The sequence below is a fragment of the Phoca vitulina genome, unplaced genomic scaffold (genome assembly GCF_004348235.1).
Source record: "Phoca vitulina isolate PV1807 unplaced genomic scaffold, GSC_HSeal_1.0 scaffold7, whole genome shotgun sequence".
Classification (NCBI taxonomy): domain Eukaryota; kingdom Metazoa; phylum Chordata; class Mammalia; order Carnivora; family Phocidae; genus Phoca; species Phoca vitulina.
In genome coordinates this window covers 50,784,515-50,803,164 of record NW_022589710.1, presented here as the reverse complement: position 1 = coordinate 50,803,164, position 18,650 = coordinate 50,784,515, and the positions used below count along the sequence as shown (strand labels likewise).

The following is an 18,650-nucleotide window of genomic DNA, read 5'->3' as shown; positions in this document are numbered from 1 at the left end:
ACTCTTCTTCCATTCTCACTATTAAACCCTGATAGTATGTTTGGAGTCTTCATTTCCTGCGCCGAGTGTGGAGTGGCTGAGTCATCCTACCCGGCATGGGACATGATGTGACTGCAAGAGGCAGGACGGTCTGGTCACCTCCCCAGGCCGTCCAAGCCGTGCACACACACACCGGGGCATTCTGTGCCAGACACTGGGTGTAGTGGTGCAAAATGAAGAGACAATTGGACCTCTGTGTTTGAGGCTGGATTTGCCAGACACCCCCACTCCCACCCCCGTTTCTAAACTGACAGGATTTTTAAAAACAAAGTCTTCCTCTCTGTGCTTGCTTATTCATTTCTCCTGAAATCGGCACTGTATGCTCCTGGTGATAGCACTGTGATTTCTACCTCAGCCATGGAACCCGTCTGAACTGACGGAGGAAAGGAAAAGCCCTGAGCTCTCCTTTGGCACAGAAGCCCTTCAGAAGAGAAGTGAGGTGGAAGGGGACAAGTTACTGTTGAACCTGCTGGAGACTTGACATCCGAAAAGACAAGGCCTCAGGCTTATGTTTATCGGAATGTTTGGCCCTTCAGTTTGTGAAGCATGGATTCAGATCACTTCATTATGGAATTACTGAGTCTTCAAGGTGGAAGGGGCCTTGGGGATAACTCAGTCAAACCTCTTCCTTCTAGAGATGAGAAAATTAAGGACCGGGAGCAACATGACTTGTCTGAAGTCACAAAGCCACATCCAGGGGTCTTTTCTCAATAACCAAGCTGCCTCTTAGTGGAGGACACCAGATAGACACAAACGTGAAAGAATTTCCTCTAAGAGAAGAGAGATTTGCAGTTTTCTGTGTGTACACATCTATCTCATTTGTTTCAAAGTTCTTTCTCTCAGATATTTAACAGTACTGTATGAGGGGGTTTGGGTTATAAGCAGCAAAGACAACTGAGAAAAAAAAGATTGTTGGAGGGTGGCTCAGGGAACTGAAGGAAAGGTTGGAAAGGTTGAGCATGCAGGCCTACAAAGGATAGCTCTTGGAAGCAGAACTGAGATGTCTCCTCAGGCTGCAGCCATTGGGACAAATCATCACAAGCCATTTTCTGTCCTTGTGCCACTTGGCTCAGGAGTCAAGGGGAGGATAGTGCATTTTGACTGACATGCAGTGCTGGGGAAGATTATTTCCCAAAGCAAGGGTGGGGAAGATTGTTACCAAAAGAAAGGGGGAAATGGGTGCAAGACAAGGGAACATGTAGGTCTTCAGCAAACACTTGCCTTAATGCCTCCCAGCAGGTTAGTGCTCAGTAGGCTCAAGGCCAAGGAAATGCAGCTTATGTATTGCAAATGTATTCCCTGATTACTGGAACCTTTATTTGTGAAAGATTTTTTTTTTTAAACATTTTTTTAAATTATTTATTTATTTGACAGAGAGAGACACAAGCCGGGGAGTGGGAGAGGGAGAAGCAGGCCTCCTGCGGAGCAGGGAGCCCGATGTGGGGCTCGATCCCAGGACCCTGGGACCATGACCCGAGCCAAAGGCAGACGCTCAACCATCGGAGCCACCCAGGCGCCCCTGTGAAAGATTTTTGAAATATAGGACAGCATAAGGATCTTTGGGAATGTTTCTCACTTAAGCTACCCCCCCATCACTGCTTTTGCTGTTCATGGTTATACATTTTTATTTTATTTTATTAAAGATTTTATTTATTTGTCAGAGAGAGAGCACAAGCAGGGAGAGCGGCAGGCAGAGGGAGAAGCAGGCCCCCCCGCTGAGCAAGGAGCCCGATGCAGGGACTCGATCCCAGGACCCCAGGATCATTACCCTAGCCGAAGGCAGATGCATAACCAACTGAGCCACCCAGGCATCCTGGTTATACATTTTTAGTAACAACCCCCACCCCCCCACACACACACCCAGAAGGGTCTTCTTATACTACTCCTGGCCAATGGTATATTTCTGGATAGATTCGGGAAATTGGTAAGACCCTTTTCTGGAAACTTGAGATGTACAGGATCTGAATTGCAGTTAGATGGCAGGTTCTTAGCATCGCCAGTGCTCCCTGTGACCAGCTCCTATTCTCCCCATCCATTGTGCCCTCCGTTAGTTATCATCCCTTTTCTGAGCTCATCTTGGTCTTCAGACAGCTTTGGGAAGGTGCCTTTTACAGGAGATTTTTCATAATTCTCACCCCTCCATTTACAGTAAAGGAGAGCAGAACCTCTGCATGCTTACTCCTGCCTGCGGTGGTCCTGTACCTCTAGCCCCCAGCAGGCAGGGCAGTCAGACCGTAGGCAGCATGGGACCGCAGGTCAGCACCCCTGATCGCTGCAGCTACAGCAGGCTTGCCCCAGTCTAGCCGCCAAACGATTAACAAGCTGCCGCTGGAGTCCAGCATGGTTTAAACTGGCAGGTCCAGCCCAGCCGTGTTCACGTCCAGCCACCCCTGCCTTCCCACCGGGCTATTCAAGGACCCCTCTCACCCTGATCCCTAGAGCTTTTCTTAATCCTAGAAGGTACCAGAACAAGTCCTACTGCTTGCCCAGATCATCTGCCAGGAAACAAAACATTCTGTCCTGCATAGGTAGCTTTCTTTGCTGGAACTCCAGTTCTCTAATATTAGACCAAGAGAAAACAATTTCAATATAGTTTGCCTTTTATGGAAAATGGAAATCTGAATTTTAATGTTAAATTTTCTCACCTTCATCAAGGAAGATGACAAAATGTGTAGGCTCACTTAGTTCATTACCATAAATTATACTAGCTCTCAGAATTGCACTTTCCTACCTGTCCACCAGCCCTACACATCCATTAGTTGATGCTGGGAATCACGAAAGAATGCCACATTCATAGAGTTTGCTTTGAATATACTTTGGAGGGGTGAGCGGAGAGGTCAGCTTTATGGAAAGTAATGATTTCTCGTTATTCCAACCATGTGCAAATAAGGGTAGTTAGGTAAAACTGTTGTTCAAGTTGCCATCGAATTAAAGTAAGAAACTCCTCTGTAATTTATAGTGATCTAAATCTATAGCAATACACAGAGAGGAGTTTAGGACATAATTCAGCATCAGATCTGAGTTTTATTCCTAGTGCTGCAATTTAGTAGCTGTGTGACCTCAGGCAACTTACTTAAACCTCTCAAAGAAATCTTATTGTCCTCATTTACAGAGGAGGGTTATTAATACCTAGCTCATTAAGAAAGAAATTAGATAATGCTTTTAAGTGTTCAGGACAGTCTCTGTCCTGTAATAAATGTAACGGATAGCTATGTAATTACAAATGTAATTTAAAAAAAAATCACATGGATTCATTTTAGATAATGTAATTTTTACTATTATGTGTATCCAACTTAAAATTTCTTTCCTAGAAGCCAGTGCAAATTTCTCAGTTTCCCAGAGTATTACTCTTTGGAAATAACCACTGAAAAATGTTATTTGTGAAGTAGAGCAAAACAAATACTTCACTCTGTAATGTTTTCCTTGGAGAGCGGGTGTGTATGTCCTCACTCTCTGAGATTAAAAAGTCCCGCCCAGGCCAATAAAGAAAATTGGAATTGTTTATTTGGGGAAGCTCAGATAACTAAGGGCCATTGCTATTACATAATGAAGTCAAAGCCATGTCACATTGTTTATCCATGGCAAGTTGCTGTATGGGGGTCCTACAGCTCACTTCTCCACTCATGTCACCCTGCCAACCTGGTCTTGAGGTTGGGGACCCTATGGCAGGCTGTGACTCAGAGTGGTTGAAACATCTCGGAGTCAGAGTGCTTGGGTTCAGTCCTCAGTCTGCCACTTTCTAGCTTTGACCTTGGCTAGTTCGCTTTCCCTCCGAAAGCCTTTGTTGTGTCCTCATCTGTGGAATGCAATGACTATGACCTCAAGGGATTGTTACGAAGATGCAGGGAGAGGGTGTGCGGGCAGCATTTGAGACAGTACAGAGTGCTCAGCAAACCATGCTTTCAGAGGGTATAGCCACAGAACTGATCTCTCTCTTCACTCAGACATCTAATAACAACCCTCAAATGGAAATCCTTAAGTTTTCCATCCAAGTACAGTAGAACTAGCCATAGATGGATAGAATTGAAGAGCAGGAAGGGACTATGCCTGGCACTGTCCTTTACTACCCATTCTGTTTCTCCACTTTCCAAATCGGGATTTGAGGCGAGGAGAACAAAGGACTTGGGTGCAGGATCTCCGCCACTTCGCAGGAGCGCTGGGAGCCACATGCAGTGCCCTGTTAGTCTCTGTCCTACCCAGTGCACCATGCACACCCTTCATGCATCTACGCTGTTTATAAGGGCTTCGTCATTTACATGTGCCATCCACCCACAAAAACGTGCCAAAGCATTTTTGCAAAAACATGAAATGCTGTTGAGAAAACTCATCTTTCAAAGGGAACCCATTCCTTTGCTCCACGTGGCTGTCATTGATGTTTTATTCGGTGCTAAGTGCTGCTCCCTTTTACTCCTTTCTGCCGATCTACAGATCTGTGCCTCTGTTTCTGGCATTGGTGCTGGGTTCCCATATCGCCCTGACCTCAGCGGGCAGAATGACCCGTTTTTCAGGCTGTGGGTTTTATTGCTAGGATACAAGGCTACTGCAATGAGATAGTTCTCTCAAAGGGTCTGAGGCACGGGCAGTGTGATTTCTGTGGAAGTAAATCCTCTGCTCAGCACTGGACGCTCTGAAAGACTGCCCAGTGCTGAGCTGGCAGGCAGTCTTCAGGCCTTCTTGGTAATTGAGGTGGCTCTGTGGGCCTCTCCTTCCACGTCTCTCCGAGGAACCTAATGTTTAGATTCTTTTCCTTTCATAGCTTCTGGTCACCCACATTGTTTCTTCTGCCACCTTGAACTTGGCTCTGACCGGGAAGTGCCTTCCGGATTTGCCAATCATGTGAATGTTGAGTTCAGCATGCCTACAACTTCTGCCTCCAAAGCCACTGTAAGATCCATCTCCGTGGAAGACAAGACTGACATCAGGAAGTGGGTCAATTATTCCGCACACTACAGCTATAAGGTAACCTCGGGAGGCATTTGGCTAATGTGTCCAAGATCATTTGCTTGCTCCTCTCCCCTCCTCCCCCGCCCCCATCTTGTTCCCTTTAGCAGCGCCTGCCATGAATGCAAGGTGTTCTCTTACTGCCTTAGAGAGAGGTACACCACACATGCCTGTGGATGAGTCTGCTCTGATTTGAATGACTAATCTAGTGAGCAAGAGAAAGGTTGGAAAAAAATAAAGAGGCAGACGAAAGAGGAGAGTATAATGTCTTTCAGTCATCGTGAACATCAAAAGAGTCATGGGGTAAAGGGATTATTATTATAATATATATTATTAATTGTACATTATATAATATGAATATTATGATTGCGTATATCATAATATTATATTCTCATTCATAATATATGTTACAGAAGTTGTGAACTTGGAAAGTGAGGGGAGTTCAGGAAAGTGCTAACCCAAAGCATATATTTCAGCCTCAGAGTTGATGAAGTAGATCTAAGTAAAGTCAGAACACATATGACCAGGTCACTGGGCTATAATCGAAAATCTTAAACTACCAAAAAGAACAAATACTCCATCTTGTGGCCAGGAAAAAAAAAATAGCACTTTCATCAAGCATGACCCTAGTCAACGGTTTTGTTTCCTTCATCATAAATATCCAAAGTGGTAAAGAGAGGAACAGCTTTAATTGTGAAACTCTCTTGCTTAACGTATTTCTTTTCTGACTTGTCAAAGGCTTCAGTGTGTGTCTCTTTCAAGGCAAGATGAATTTATTAATCCCTTTACAGTTACAGCTACAGTATTTTACAGAAAACACCGGTAGAACTGTAAACACTACCGTACTTACCAGTTTGGAGACTTTGTAAAGCAATAAAGTAATAGAGAGTATAAACAGCCGGCTGGAAAGGAATCCATTCATTTGGTAAACCTTTGTGCTTGCCTGCTGCATGCCTGCACTATGGGGATACAGTAGTAAAGGAGGGCCTGCCCCTGTCCCGCGGAGCCTGTGGAATGCTGGAGCTGGGCACGTGTCCCGGGGCCATGGAAATATGCGTAGGAGGAGCACCGAACTCCCTAATGAGCTGAGAACAGCCTCACAGAAGAGGGGACCTTTGAGCAGCTGTGCAAGGCAAAGAATAAAAATTTTCCAGGTGGACTGTGAGGAAGAGGGAATTCCAGATCGAGTGAAGAGCATGTGCAGAGAATCATGACGTCCTCAGGGCCAGTAGCTCCAATGTGGCTAAAGCCCAAAACAGTGACAAAATTACAGGGACTCTCAGAGAACCTGGTGAGGTACTCTCTTTGCAATTATTTTTTATTGGGATGTTTTTTCTCCTCTTTCTGATATTTCTTTCCAACTTCTGCTCTCAACAGGTGGAAATTGAGCAAAAGAAGAGTTTGAAGCCGGACTTTGAAGGAGATGAAATGGAAAATCCCAGGGAGTGTGGGGTCCAGTGATGAAGCCCTCTTGCAAGGGGGCCTGACCCAAGCGTCATGATAGGATGTCTTCCTGAGTAGCCGGAGTTCAAGGCAGTACCCACCATGGCTACTCTGTGCTGGGAACAGTATATTGGACCTTCCTGTGTGTAGTTACCTGTAATCTAACAGGAAACCTTGAGGTGATTGCGTTGGAGAGCCTCTGATGTGCCTGAAGCAGCTGGTTCCCCTGACTTTTGGAGCTTATTGTCTAATTAAGCCTCCCTCTCTTTGCTCTGTTTCTCTTGTAGTACTTGAGTGTGGCTTGTTGTGACTACTGGAGTCAGGAAGAGAACCTTCCACATCAGTGTTGGCAGGATTTCCTTCTGGTGTCCATCTGTCACTTCCATGATTTTCTAGAAAACACAGTCTTGAGAATCCCCCTCTGTCACGCCCTCTAGAAAAGGTTCAGAAGAGGTACAAAACACATTTCCTCTTTGGGTCTCCTAGGCTTGGGTATGTGTCTCCATTCTTTCAATGTTAACACTATGCAACAGAAGTTTTCAAGACATTTCCCTCCCAGTTTTGGATTGTTTTGAATGAAACACTTTTTCCATCTCTCTAGTCCCAGGGTTCACCACCCTGAGTCACAATACACAATGGAAAAAAGGCACAATAGGATACTTTTTTATTCTGTGATTAGCCCCACATTCTGCAAAGGGTGGCTATGGAAGGGAAAGCAAAATTGAGCTTATTTTTCTTCATTCTGGGGGAAAAGGGACATTAATTGTAAGATTATATTCAATTCAGGAGACATTTTCAATCTCAGTGAATTCTCAAATTCACACTGAAAAATATAGGCCATTTCCGATTCCTGAAACAAATGGATCTATCTATATATATATATTATACCTCAGGCATTTGTCAGGAGCATTTGGGAGCTCTTTTTATACCTCAAGCCTATAGACAGTTGCATGTCTCTTTAACTCAGAATTTACAGGAAATAAAGTGGAAAAGATCATTTTAAAAGCTATTTTAAAACTGAGCTTACATGAGCTTTTCCCCAAAATTCAGAGTTTGATAATCACAGTATTGTAACAGATCTACAAGGCAGAAGTCTCTAGGGTAGAGATGGGGGAAAGCCATATTTTTCTAATGTTGGGAACATTAAGTTCCAATTCCAAGAGTCTGGGATACTCAGTCTTCTTTCCCTTCATAGTTTCCCGTTTACATTCTGTATCTCCACTTCTTACTTGTATCTTGGTGTTTTCTTACCATACACCGACCTATATTGGCCATCCCAAACGGGACACCTGCTCAACAATTTACAGGGACGTTCTATCTGCCTGTTTCTCCTATGAAGAAGAGAGTAAGGGGACTGAAAGCATGCTTGTCAGATTTGTCAGATGACACAGAGAAATAAACGATATATCCAGTCTCGACTGGCAGATTTAGGATTAATTTATTCAGTGAATATTCATTGAATTATAACTATGTACTGACACTAGAATATAGACATCATTACCATTTTTTTTAACTACCTGAACATAAGACTGAAACTAAAAGGATGAAATTCAGTAGACATTAATGAGAAACTATATTCTAGTTGCTTAAATACAGCCCTCTAAATACAGAGAGGTATTACTTACATGTATGTTGATGGGAAGGGTATTGAAAAGTCCTGGTTTCATAGCAGTTCATGTCAAAATAGGAGTTCAGCATTGAATCAGGAGTGCATCATGACCATTCACAAAGTCAGTGCATTCAGCCTGTGGTAATAGAAGCCCAGGGAGCCCTGCATGCCGCATTGGTCAGTCCACATCTGGATGGAGGGTTGAGTTCAATTCTGGGTACCATATTTTAAGAGAGACATTAATAAATTGTGTCCAGAGGCAGGTTCCCAGGGTTGTGAAGGGTCTGATGTTGGTACAAGGAAGTTGGTACAAGGAAGAGGGGAATAGAATAGGAGAGAATAAAATAATATAGCTGCCTTGAAATTTCTGTTGAGTTATAAAAAAAAAAGGAGAGGAATTAGACTTACCCTGTGTAACTTCAAAAAGGGCAAAAATAGGAACAAAGAGGAACTTTATAGATGACAGATGTTTTCTTCAACATAAGAAAGAATTTTCTAATAAAAGTGGTTCTAAAGAGGAATAGACTCGAGCAGTAAAATTTCCTGTTGTGGCAAATGCCCAAACAAAGGTTAAAATAACCATCCGTCCCAGATGCTCTGAAAGGGACATTGGATTTGGGCTGGATGGCTATCAAGATCCCATCTGCATATAGGTTCATCTCAATAGTAATAGGACTCTCTAACTCTAGTTGTTTTTTTCTTTGATAAGTGGTTTTGTGTGCTCTTTGAAATACAGTGGGGTTCCCTGGAAGTCTTTGTCAAGTGAGACATAGCCCTTCCCCTGTTGTACGAGAGGCACATGAGATTCCTCATAGAAACATCAAGATGGGCTGAAGAGCTGGCTAAGTGAAGGTCATTCTGGCACCTTCCTTACCCAAGGTCAGCGCTCATGTACCCTCTCAAGATCTCTGCCTCACCTGCTAGCATCACACGTGTATTGCTTATTGAACTTTTTCCCGCACCTTAGTTAATTCTCATTGCCTTTGTGCTTTTACCTGGATTCTTTTTTTTTTTAAACCAAAGGTTAGGAAAATCCTTCCATGCTATCTACATTCAGCAAGCAAATTATTATTAATTTTAAAAAATCTATCACCTTGATTTCATCAAATTTGCTTTCCCACTGCTATTTTTGGGAAACTAATTATGGGTAGCATTTAGGGGTTTGGGGAATATAATACTATATATTTTTAGACCTACTGTTTTGTTAATAGGCTACATAGAAAACACAGGCAAATTACCTTTTTGGTGTGTAAATTCTAAGTTTGCCTCTCTGGACCTGGATTGTGTGTGTGTGGTCACAAAAATCCTTGTCTGTGTTATCAATAATGTGAAAATATTAAAAGTAAGTTCATTTTACCAACACATAGTATTACTATTAGAACATAAATTAGATGTCACATGATATTAAGAGCTACGCTTTCTTTTGAGTCTGGTGGCTTGCTTTGTGACTTTATTGTGAAAGAGAATAAGAAATGTTACGATAGGTCAAACGAGAAGTTAAGATATTTTGGGGGGGCATTAAACCCCCTTTGACACTCTTGTAAACATAATACTAGTTATTTCTTATCAAAATTTTGCATTTCACTTATATTAAATATTATCTGGACAGTTTTTTGGGTTTTTTTTTTTCCTATTTGGTTCTTTCCCCACTCTCAGCATTCCTGCATTATTGGCAGGACTCAGAACTCTTGAGAATTTTTTTTTTATGTAATATATTTCTTATTTGAAATGGGAGTAATTTCTATTCAAATCCAGTGGGTGAGAGCAAGAGTTTATTTCCCTGGAAATTAATACCCCCAAGAAATATGATCCATGATGGCAAAGAATGTATCTTATTCCTTGTTTTCAATACCTAGAACAAAGCTTGGGGGTATAATAGGTTTCAGCCACTTTAAATCCTTGCTGATAGGACAAACATACATTAATGAAATAAAAGGAAATTATTAGGGGGCGCCTGGCTGGCTCAGTTGGTAGAGCATGCAACTCTTGATCTCGGGATTGTGAGTTCGAGCCCCACGCTGGGTGTAGAGCTTACTTAAAAAAAAAAAGAAGAAGAAATTTTAGGTATTCAATAAGTGTTTGCTGAACGAACACTAGCCCTGAAACTCTAAGATACTTAGCCCTTACTTATCTATCATCAGATACTTATATTAAAGCAAGCAAGCATGCTTTATTTCCTGGAAGACTTAAATTTCTTTTTATTCCTGCTTCCCCTGTCCACTAATAATAACTGTCAGCACTTAACGTGCAGCTAAATTTAAACTACAGTTTACCTTACTCATATTGAAAAACATTTTTGTGCCCAAAATACAATAGCACAGATGCTATCCGTAGTGAAGATTATTGACTCAATTTTGTTCCTGCAAGCCCGACAGATCTTGCCCATTTGAATAGCCAGCAGGAGAAGAAAGCATGGCCAGTCTTGGTGTGCGAGGTCCTTGTTTTCCCCAACATTAACCACTGACCAATGTTACTGGGTACTTCCTTTGTCACCTTAAGAGGATGGAGGTTTGAGAGAGTGAGGATGAAACTCGTGAAATGAAATCATGATTTCACAGCTGCTTTCAGTTTCATTATAAGGTTAGTGGTGGGAAAGCACAGGATGATCTGAATTTTTTTTCTTAAAAGCCTTGGGAATATTAAATTAATTTGAGTAAGAAGCACTGCCACCTAGCCTACTTTTAGAGTTCTCCCACTTGGGGCTGGTAACTTTAGCTCTTATACAAATGGTGATCGTAGTTAATTCTAGCATTTCTAGACTTTAGGTCAAGAATGCAATTTATCAGAAAATTTGAACAAAACTGATCCAAAAGATTATATCCACAAAAAAAATATATCACCTAGTATAAGCAAATCGTCTTTAACGCCTTATACCAAGTCCCATCCAAACCATGACCACTCTTTATATAAAATTAATCATGGCATTCTTACCAAGTTTTAAAGATGTTTCCTAAACATTACCAATGTTTAAGTGCCAATTCCCTACAAATCACCATTTCTTCATCATTTCTTCATCATTTCTTAATTGAGCTCTTTGTAAATGAAACTTGCTTTGGATATTGTGACTTGTATTTATGTATTTAAGGAATTAAAAGTGGACAAGATGTAGAAAATAAATGTATTGGTAATATTTTCCCATGTATTAACTAAAGGAAGGACTATGGAATTGTCACATTTCTTGTATTGTGCCTTAGCAAATCTGCTTGAGAGCCTAGTCTTTTGTTTTTGTTTTAAGAATTGGAGGGGGGAAAAACATGTATCTGCAATTCCAGGTCTGTAAAGACAGAAATCATCCGTGGTAATGTGTTTAGTGCCTGGACAGAGGCAAATAATAACTGTGTATAATGAAAAGCTATAAAAGAACAGACTTAAAAATTAGAATTTCAATATGAAAAGACAAAGTGTAGAGAGGTGACAAATACAGCATTAGCCACCACACCTCAAAAGACTTGAACTAAAGGGCATCCCTTAAAAGTAAGGAGCTCTAGGAAAAATAAAAGATTATGTAGCAGGGATAACAGCAGAACGATTTCAGTTCAACAAATGTTTATCAAGTGTCTACTCTGGTCAAAGTTCTGTGCTGTCAGCCAGCTTCCCTAAACGGAGGTAAGGTCAAAGCCAAGGACACTGAGCATTGTTGATGTGAAGTCATTGGAGGGAAGTGCCCTTTATCAAGGGAAAATTAGGGTTTCTATGAAGCTTTGAAGGACATAGTCATGGAGACAATCACCATGTGAAGTTAACTTGCTATTTTCGCAGTTGGGCCTCAGGAACCTCAGCTAAAAAAATGAGAAAGCTGAACTAATGGTCCCTGCCGGCTCCAGTTTTATGGATTATTTTATAAAAGATCCTTTGGTGCCATTGTCAGTGATACTTCATGTCAGTAGGATTCTTCATATAGTCTTAAGAACCAAGAACCAAGATGAGCTGGCCTATCTTTTTCCTTTTCATGTATCTATCCTTTACCGTCTGCCCAGACAACAAACACAGAAAACCCTGCAGTCCTCTATTTTGTAGTTGGAGGATCCAAAGGATGGTGACCATCAGTTAGAACACTGCTCTGTAAGTTACACCGGCATCACCCAGCACAACAGTGCTGTGAGTGTGAGGAGGAACAGACCAGACAGGGCTCCGAAATGGATGGTAGGATTTGGGGATCACTTTGAAGCAGAAGTAGGTCTAACCCTCCAAGGTACTGAGGGGTACTGAGGGGCCACATTAGGATGATCTAGGATTTATAGTTATGTCCTTTTACACAAAAGACTGCAGAAATTCAGGGAGGAAAGAAATGCTCCATAAACATTCTGGGACTATTTGTCAATCAATTAAGGCAAAATGAGATGAGATGAGAGCAAGGGTCAGTTCTCTCTATCCCCACTGTCTATTAGTAACATGAAAATGTAGTTTAAAATTTTTTTTAAACATCCAGAAGCTACAAAATACCATCTCTTTTATGGTATGTGTTAGTATGATTTTAGTTTCTTGTACTTAGAATGGGGTCAAATGTAATGGCTCGATTCTAACTGAGCAAGGAATTCTAGCATCCTCTTCCTGGTCAGTCCTATGTGCCTCAGATCAAACCCTCAGTGCTAGTCATGGACATCATCTAGCCACCCTCATCTTGCCTCCATGTGCTTCAGGACCAGCAACCCCAGGTAGTATTCAAAGCAAGCAGATCTGGGAAAGCAGATGTGCTGCACAGATCCTGACAGCAACCTGTTGGACCAAAGGGTTTAAGGATTTTGAAGTATGAGGTAACAGAAGGGAAGATTATGAGCTCCTCTGACCCTAAGCCAGCATTCATTTGACCTTTGTGTCTACCTGCCAACAGAACCTGGAGAAAACTTTACCATATGCAAGAAAATAAACAGAATCAGTGTTTTAGCCAGGGAGTGTGATAAAGGAGATCTCCTCACCCTCCATTTTTGTAATGTCCATCAGTGAATTTCAGTATGTCAGGATGGATGGATCCAAGATCCAATGAGTGATTCAGCTGATCCAAGGCTTTTATTTTCCTTCCTTCATCATCCATCCTCATTTGATGTAACCTCTTGTACTAGTGTGATTAATTTTATGTAAAACCGGTTTACTTTTCTTAAAAAGAATATGTGCCTATGTAATAAAGTCTACACACTGGCTAGCTTTATAGAGGTGAGGTTTTGTTTGTAATTGTTCTGCTGATTATCATCTGTAATACCCTTTTTTTGAGCTATGAAAATGAGCTATTAATAAAAATTTTTAAATAAAATCTGTCACTATGGAAGATTTAATGAGGTGAGGCATAAGGAAAAATGTTTATTATAAAGAAGACCCATCACCCAGTTAATATGGTTAATGATCATAAGATGACATGTTAACAAGTGACACATTACCAACTGTTTATCCTAGTTTATCATATATATAATTTAGTCAATTCAAGAGGTATTTATTGCGTTCCTATTTTCTGGCCAATTCTGTCAGAAAACAAAATTATATAATCCTTAAGGTTTTCTTGGCAATAAGTGCATACACATATAAGTGAGAAATATAAAAGTACATAATCAAATACCATATCTGCAATGTGTTCCTGGAATATTGTCAGTGCTCAACAAGTAACTGTTCAATCAATGAATCCAAATGACTAATGTCAACATAAACTCAGATGGGAAAAAAAAATCAATATGGACTAGAATACTTGGAAGGTTTTCACAGAAAATACGACTTTTAAGTGAGACCTGGAGGTCTCAGTGGCAAGAGGAAGGGAGTTTAGAACTGGGAAGAGTCATGTCAAAGTGGCATGCTGGATGAGTGGAAGGTGAGCCTGACCTGAGTGAAGGGCTCATGCACATCAGAAAGTAAGGTTGGGGGGTGCCTGGGTGGCTCAGTGGTTAAGCGACTGCCTTCGGCTCAGGTCATGATCCCAAAGTCCCGGGATTGGTGCTCGCTTCGGCAGCACATATACCAAAGTCCCGGGATCGAGTCCCAAATTGGGCTCCCTGCTCGGCAGGGAGTCTGCTTCTCCCTCTGACCCTCTCCTCTCTCATGCTCTCTCTCACTCTCTCTCTCTCTCTAATAAATAAATAAAATCTTAAAAAAGGTAAGGTTGGTAGCAAAGCCAAGCTGAGGGAGGGCTTGCATCTAGCCTGAGGTCGACTCAACCCAGTAAATGCTATGAAGCCATTTTAGAATCTTACTAATAAAGCACTATTCTAGAAAGACTCACCTGTCTACAATGTGCCGGGTGTTTTTGGACTAGAGAAAAGCTTAAGGGCAAAGAAAATCAAGGGTTTTTTTGAGTAAACAAGGAAAGAAAGAAACCAAGCTTTGTGTTTTGTTTAGTTCAAATAGGCCATGGACATCTTACTGCAAAATAAAATGATCTGTAATTGGCCCCCTGTCGTTGAGAGAACTGTGTCCTCAACAAAACACAGAATTCTATAGCCTAGCCAGTATGAAATTACCTGGTATTAATAACTGATAGCAGGTGCACAGAAGGATTAATAGCCAAATAACAGCATAAAATTTTCTTAGCTGAAGAATAATATACTCCTTCACCCTATTCTTCCATCCTTACCTGTCCAGAGTCCTCTTGAGCAAGTTTTGAGACCTGTCTAGGTCCCACATTGACACAAGGTTTCAGCCTGCTAAGGTTCCCCCTGTACTTTAATATTCAAGTGGAATAATTATGCAAGTAGTTCTCTGAAGCCAAGTGTGCTCCCTAGTGTTCTTCAGGATTTGTGGGAAGAGAAATTGGGAATGAGAGGAAGTGAAGATGAGAATTTAAATGTCCTCCGGGTCATTTGTCAGCTCTTTTCCAAATTCCTCCCACCTTTTTCTTGATCGTCTCTAACTATTTCCTCTTTATTCCTCCATGCTGGACAGCGCTTTCTCTATTCCCAAAACATAATATGAGTTAGCTTTTATGTAGTGTTTATACTCCGGTGCAACCATGTGGACTAAGTATTTTAGATACATTCATATTTAATGAAGGCAGCCCCTCTCTCCATTCCGCAAGGTACTGATAATTCAAGGCTGATGGTACAACTGACATTTATCAAAGGTTAGCAATTAATAGTGAGTACAGCACTGTTAAAACAGGAAAGAACTTAAAACTCAATACCAGACATCCCTGCTCTGAAAGTTCACTGCTCACACCCCACAGAGGGACTCCTTGTTATACATCTTTCTCCCTCGCCTCTAGCCTGAGTAAATGGAGCCAGCACCTCAAGTCCCCAAAAGATGGTCTCCCTGACTGCCAACGGAAAACTGAAAAATTCTTAAAATCTCATGTTAAGTGGGGATTAAGTTCTAAATTCAACACTCTTGAAAATCAAAGTGCCCATAAAATAAAGTAGACTAAGGCATAAGTCTTCTTTAATGAAAGTTGCCCTATGACCCTCAATTAATTTTTCAGCTTCTTCATTGAGAATACGGACAGAGTCATCACCACCCCAAATCCCAGCCACCTGAACAATGTGTTCCAGTTCACGGTCAATGTGGGGAAGCCATTAAAATGAGTCACAATTATTTCCTGAGTTTTACCAACATGAATTGACTGTTTCAGGCTTGACAGCATCTTTTCTCTGCCTCACAGACCCACTGAGTGGAATGGCAGACCAAATAACTTGAATAGAAGTATAATGAGTCTCCATTATAGTTTACTTTCTTATGCAAAGCAAATTTTAGTTCCACTCCATTGCATCCTGTCATGGACCCATTGAAGCATCTTTCCAAACCAAAGAGAAGTCTATCCTAGATCTCCAAAAAGAACTTACATAAACTCACATTTTTTTTCTTTAGAGGTCAAAAAAAATTTACAGATACTATTTTTAGAAAAACTCAGAGCTCAGGGACGCCTGGGTGGCTCAGTCGGTTAAGCATCTGCCTTTGGCTCAGGTCATGATCCCAGGGTCCTGGGATTGAGTCCCGCATTGGGCTCCTTGAGCCTGCTTCTCCCTTTCCCCCTGCCGCTCCCCCTGCTTGTGCGCGCTCTCTCGCTCGCTCTCTCTCCCTGACAAATAAATAAAATCTTAAAAAAAAAAAAAAAGAAAAACTCAGAGCTGAAAAACATGTACTTTCCTTCCCCACACAGTCTAGGTTAACAGAAGGGAACGAGATAAAATATCTTCTACACTTGTAGAAAGCAAACCCCAGGGGTTACTGTTTTTTTATCTTCTTTCCTCTCCCTCACCTCTTCCTCTTCTTCTCTTCCTCTCTGTTCTTTTCACTAAACGCTATAAAGCCCCAAGAGCCTGGACTAGTGTGGCACTGGTGGATAAAGGAACATATCTCAGAGACTGAAATGGTCTCCAATTATTTCTTCCCACGTTGAACTTTTTGAACAAATTGCACATCTCATTTGCCGCCTGTTAACAGTTGTGTGTTGCCTTTTAATATTTTTTATTTATTAGATTTATCCTCCTCGTTAAAAAGCAATCATTGACTAAAAGAATTGGTCTTCTGGGCATGCAGCAAAAATGCACCGAAAGCAACATAGGAATCAGCAGACATAAATCAGCATACTCTTACCTATGCTACTCTGCCACCTACAGGAAGGTTGTGAGTGGGTCACCCCACTTTCAGGTGACAGCAATGACTAACATATCTGCAAAGTACTCTTCTTTGGAATAATTGCTAATCAATATAGTAGTCATTCAAGAATGTTTGGAACACCCATTCTGTGTTCTATTAGGTTCCAAGGATGCAGAGGTAAATGAGACATGGTCCACCCCCTCCAGAAATACCTCGTTCAGAAGATGGTTTTGATAGCAAATGCATCATCGGGAGCAAGGGCAGCACGTTTGACAGCTTCATTTGAGTTACAAAAGGGCATCCCACTTTCTGGGCTGGTAAAGCCCCACATCAGAACATAGAGAATACTGTAAGTAGATCAAGCCAGGGGTTTCACCTCTGCCTTCTCAGAAGAGTCCTTCTGTGCAACGTAGAAACTACATAATAGTATGTGGCCTCCTCAGTTCTATAGCTGGTACCCAAATCATGAGCGTATGGATACCTATTTTTTTAAAAAATAGACATGAAAGGGGAGCCTGGGTGGCTCAATCAGTTAAGCGGCCGACTCTTGATCTCGGCTCAGGTCTTGATCTTGGGGTCATGAGTTCAAGCTCCTTGTGGGGCTCCCTGCTGGGTGTGGAGGCTACTTAAAAAAAAAAAGTAAAAATAGACATGAAAATATCTGGAGCCTAGAATTTACGAAAACATAAATCCATACATAAGGAAATACAGAAATAGTAACAATGTTTTAATATTTCATTTTAATCCCTGTATCAGTGAACATAGGGGAGGAGATGAGGCTACAAGAAACAACAAAGATGATGTATAAAGGGTTTGAAGGGAGGTCTGGCCGCAAAGGTGGCAAGAAGCCCCTGAAGCAGTCCAAGAAGCAGGCCAAGGAGATGGACGAGGAAGATAAGGCATTCAAGCAGAAACAGAAAGAGGAGCAGAAGAAACTCGAGGAGCTAAAAGCGAAGGCCGCGGGGAAGGGCCCCCTGGCCACAGGTGGAATTAAGAAATCTGGCAAAAAGTAAGCTGTTCCATGTGCCCGAGGCAATGATGATCCTTAATTCCATTCCTGTTTAAACATCTGGATTCCCTGTCATAGCATCTGTTGCTACCTATAGCTGGAATGAAGTGTTGTCTTAGATCCTGTTGTACATTTAAGAATAAACTTTTGTAAAAAAATAAAAAAAATAAAGGGTTTGAAGGGAAAAAAGAGGAGCCACAAATGGAAAACCAAAACCAGTGAAGAGGGGATGGTTGAAGGACAAATGAGCACACCCTTAATCTTGAAACTTTAGGAAAAGGTCATATGTATATTTTAAACAAGCACATGCAGAAATGCTCCTAAGAATGGTTTTGGGAGGTTGCACCACATTGACACATGCTATGAAGCAATGAATTTGCAGCAAGAAGTATTTCGCATGCACTTAGAAAGTTGCATTTGTCATGTGACTACAGACTATTCTTATCCACTCCCTGATATTATCATCATCATCAACAAAGACAATAAATAGTTGGGGAGTTCTTAAGATTATCAAAATAATTGGTTTTAGGGGCACCTGGGTGGCTCAGTCGGTTAAGCATCTGCCTTCGGCTCACGTCATGATCCCAGGGTCCTGGGATCGAGCCCCGCATGGGGCTCCCTGCTCTGCGGGAAGCCTGCTTCTCCTTCTCCCACTCCCCCTGCTTGTGTTCCCTCTCTCGCTGTGTCTCTCTCTGTTGAATAAATAAATAAAATCTTTTTTAAAAATTGGTTTTAGCCAAGTACATTAGAAAGCTTAAATATTGTTATTCTTGCCCTCAGAAAGAATTATATATAGCAAGATAATGTATAATGCAAGGTATATACAAAGAGTGCTAAATGACAGATTTTAGAAATCTGGGGAGGAATTCAAATGAATTATTGCAATCAGGGAAAAGTTTTGGAGAAGGGATATGTTTCGGGCCAACTCTTGAAGGAAGGGGTACCACTTCAAAAGGCAAAGTAGGGCATGGCCAGGAGGGCAAGTGCACAAGTAGGGGGAACACCATTATGTAAGTAAAGTAGGCAGAACTCAGTATAAATGGTGGATTTAGATATAATCAGTATATCTATTTGATGAGAATAGTAGAAATAAAAATG

At 41.5% G+C, this 18,650-nt stretch overlaps 2 protein-coding genes across 3 annotated transcripts in view; both read left to right on the top strand.

The window, feature by feature from the left end:
* STON2 (stonin 2) overlaps positions 1-9,640 on the top strand; it is a 138,998-nt gene extending 129,358 nt beyond the window's left edge. For both annotated transcript variants that reach the window (XM_032405707.1, XM_032405706.1), the window contains 2 exons: positions 4,796-4,998; positions 6,358-9,640. In XM_032405707.1, the coding sequence (XP_032261598.1) occupies positions 4,796-4,998; positions 6,358-6,441 (287 nt within the window). In that variant the 3' untranslated portion in view covers positions 6,442-9,640. The remainder of the gene's footprint in view (positions 1-4,795; positions 4,999-6,357) is intronic.
* Positions 9,641-17,316: 7,676 nt separating this feature from the next.
* Positions 17,317-17,556, top strand: LOC116632765 (translation machinery-associated protein 7). The gene has a single exon (XM_032404689.1). The coding sequence runs from the start codon at positions 17,317-17,319 to the stop codon at positions 17,554-17,556; it is 240 nt and encodes a 79-aa protein (XP_032260580.1).
* Positions 17,557-18,650: the final 1,094 nt, after the last annotated feature.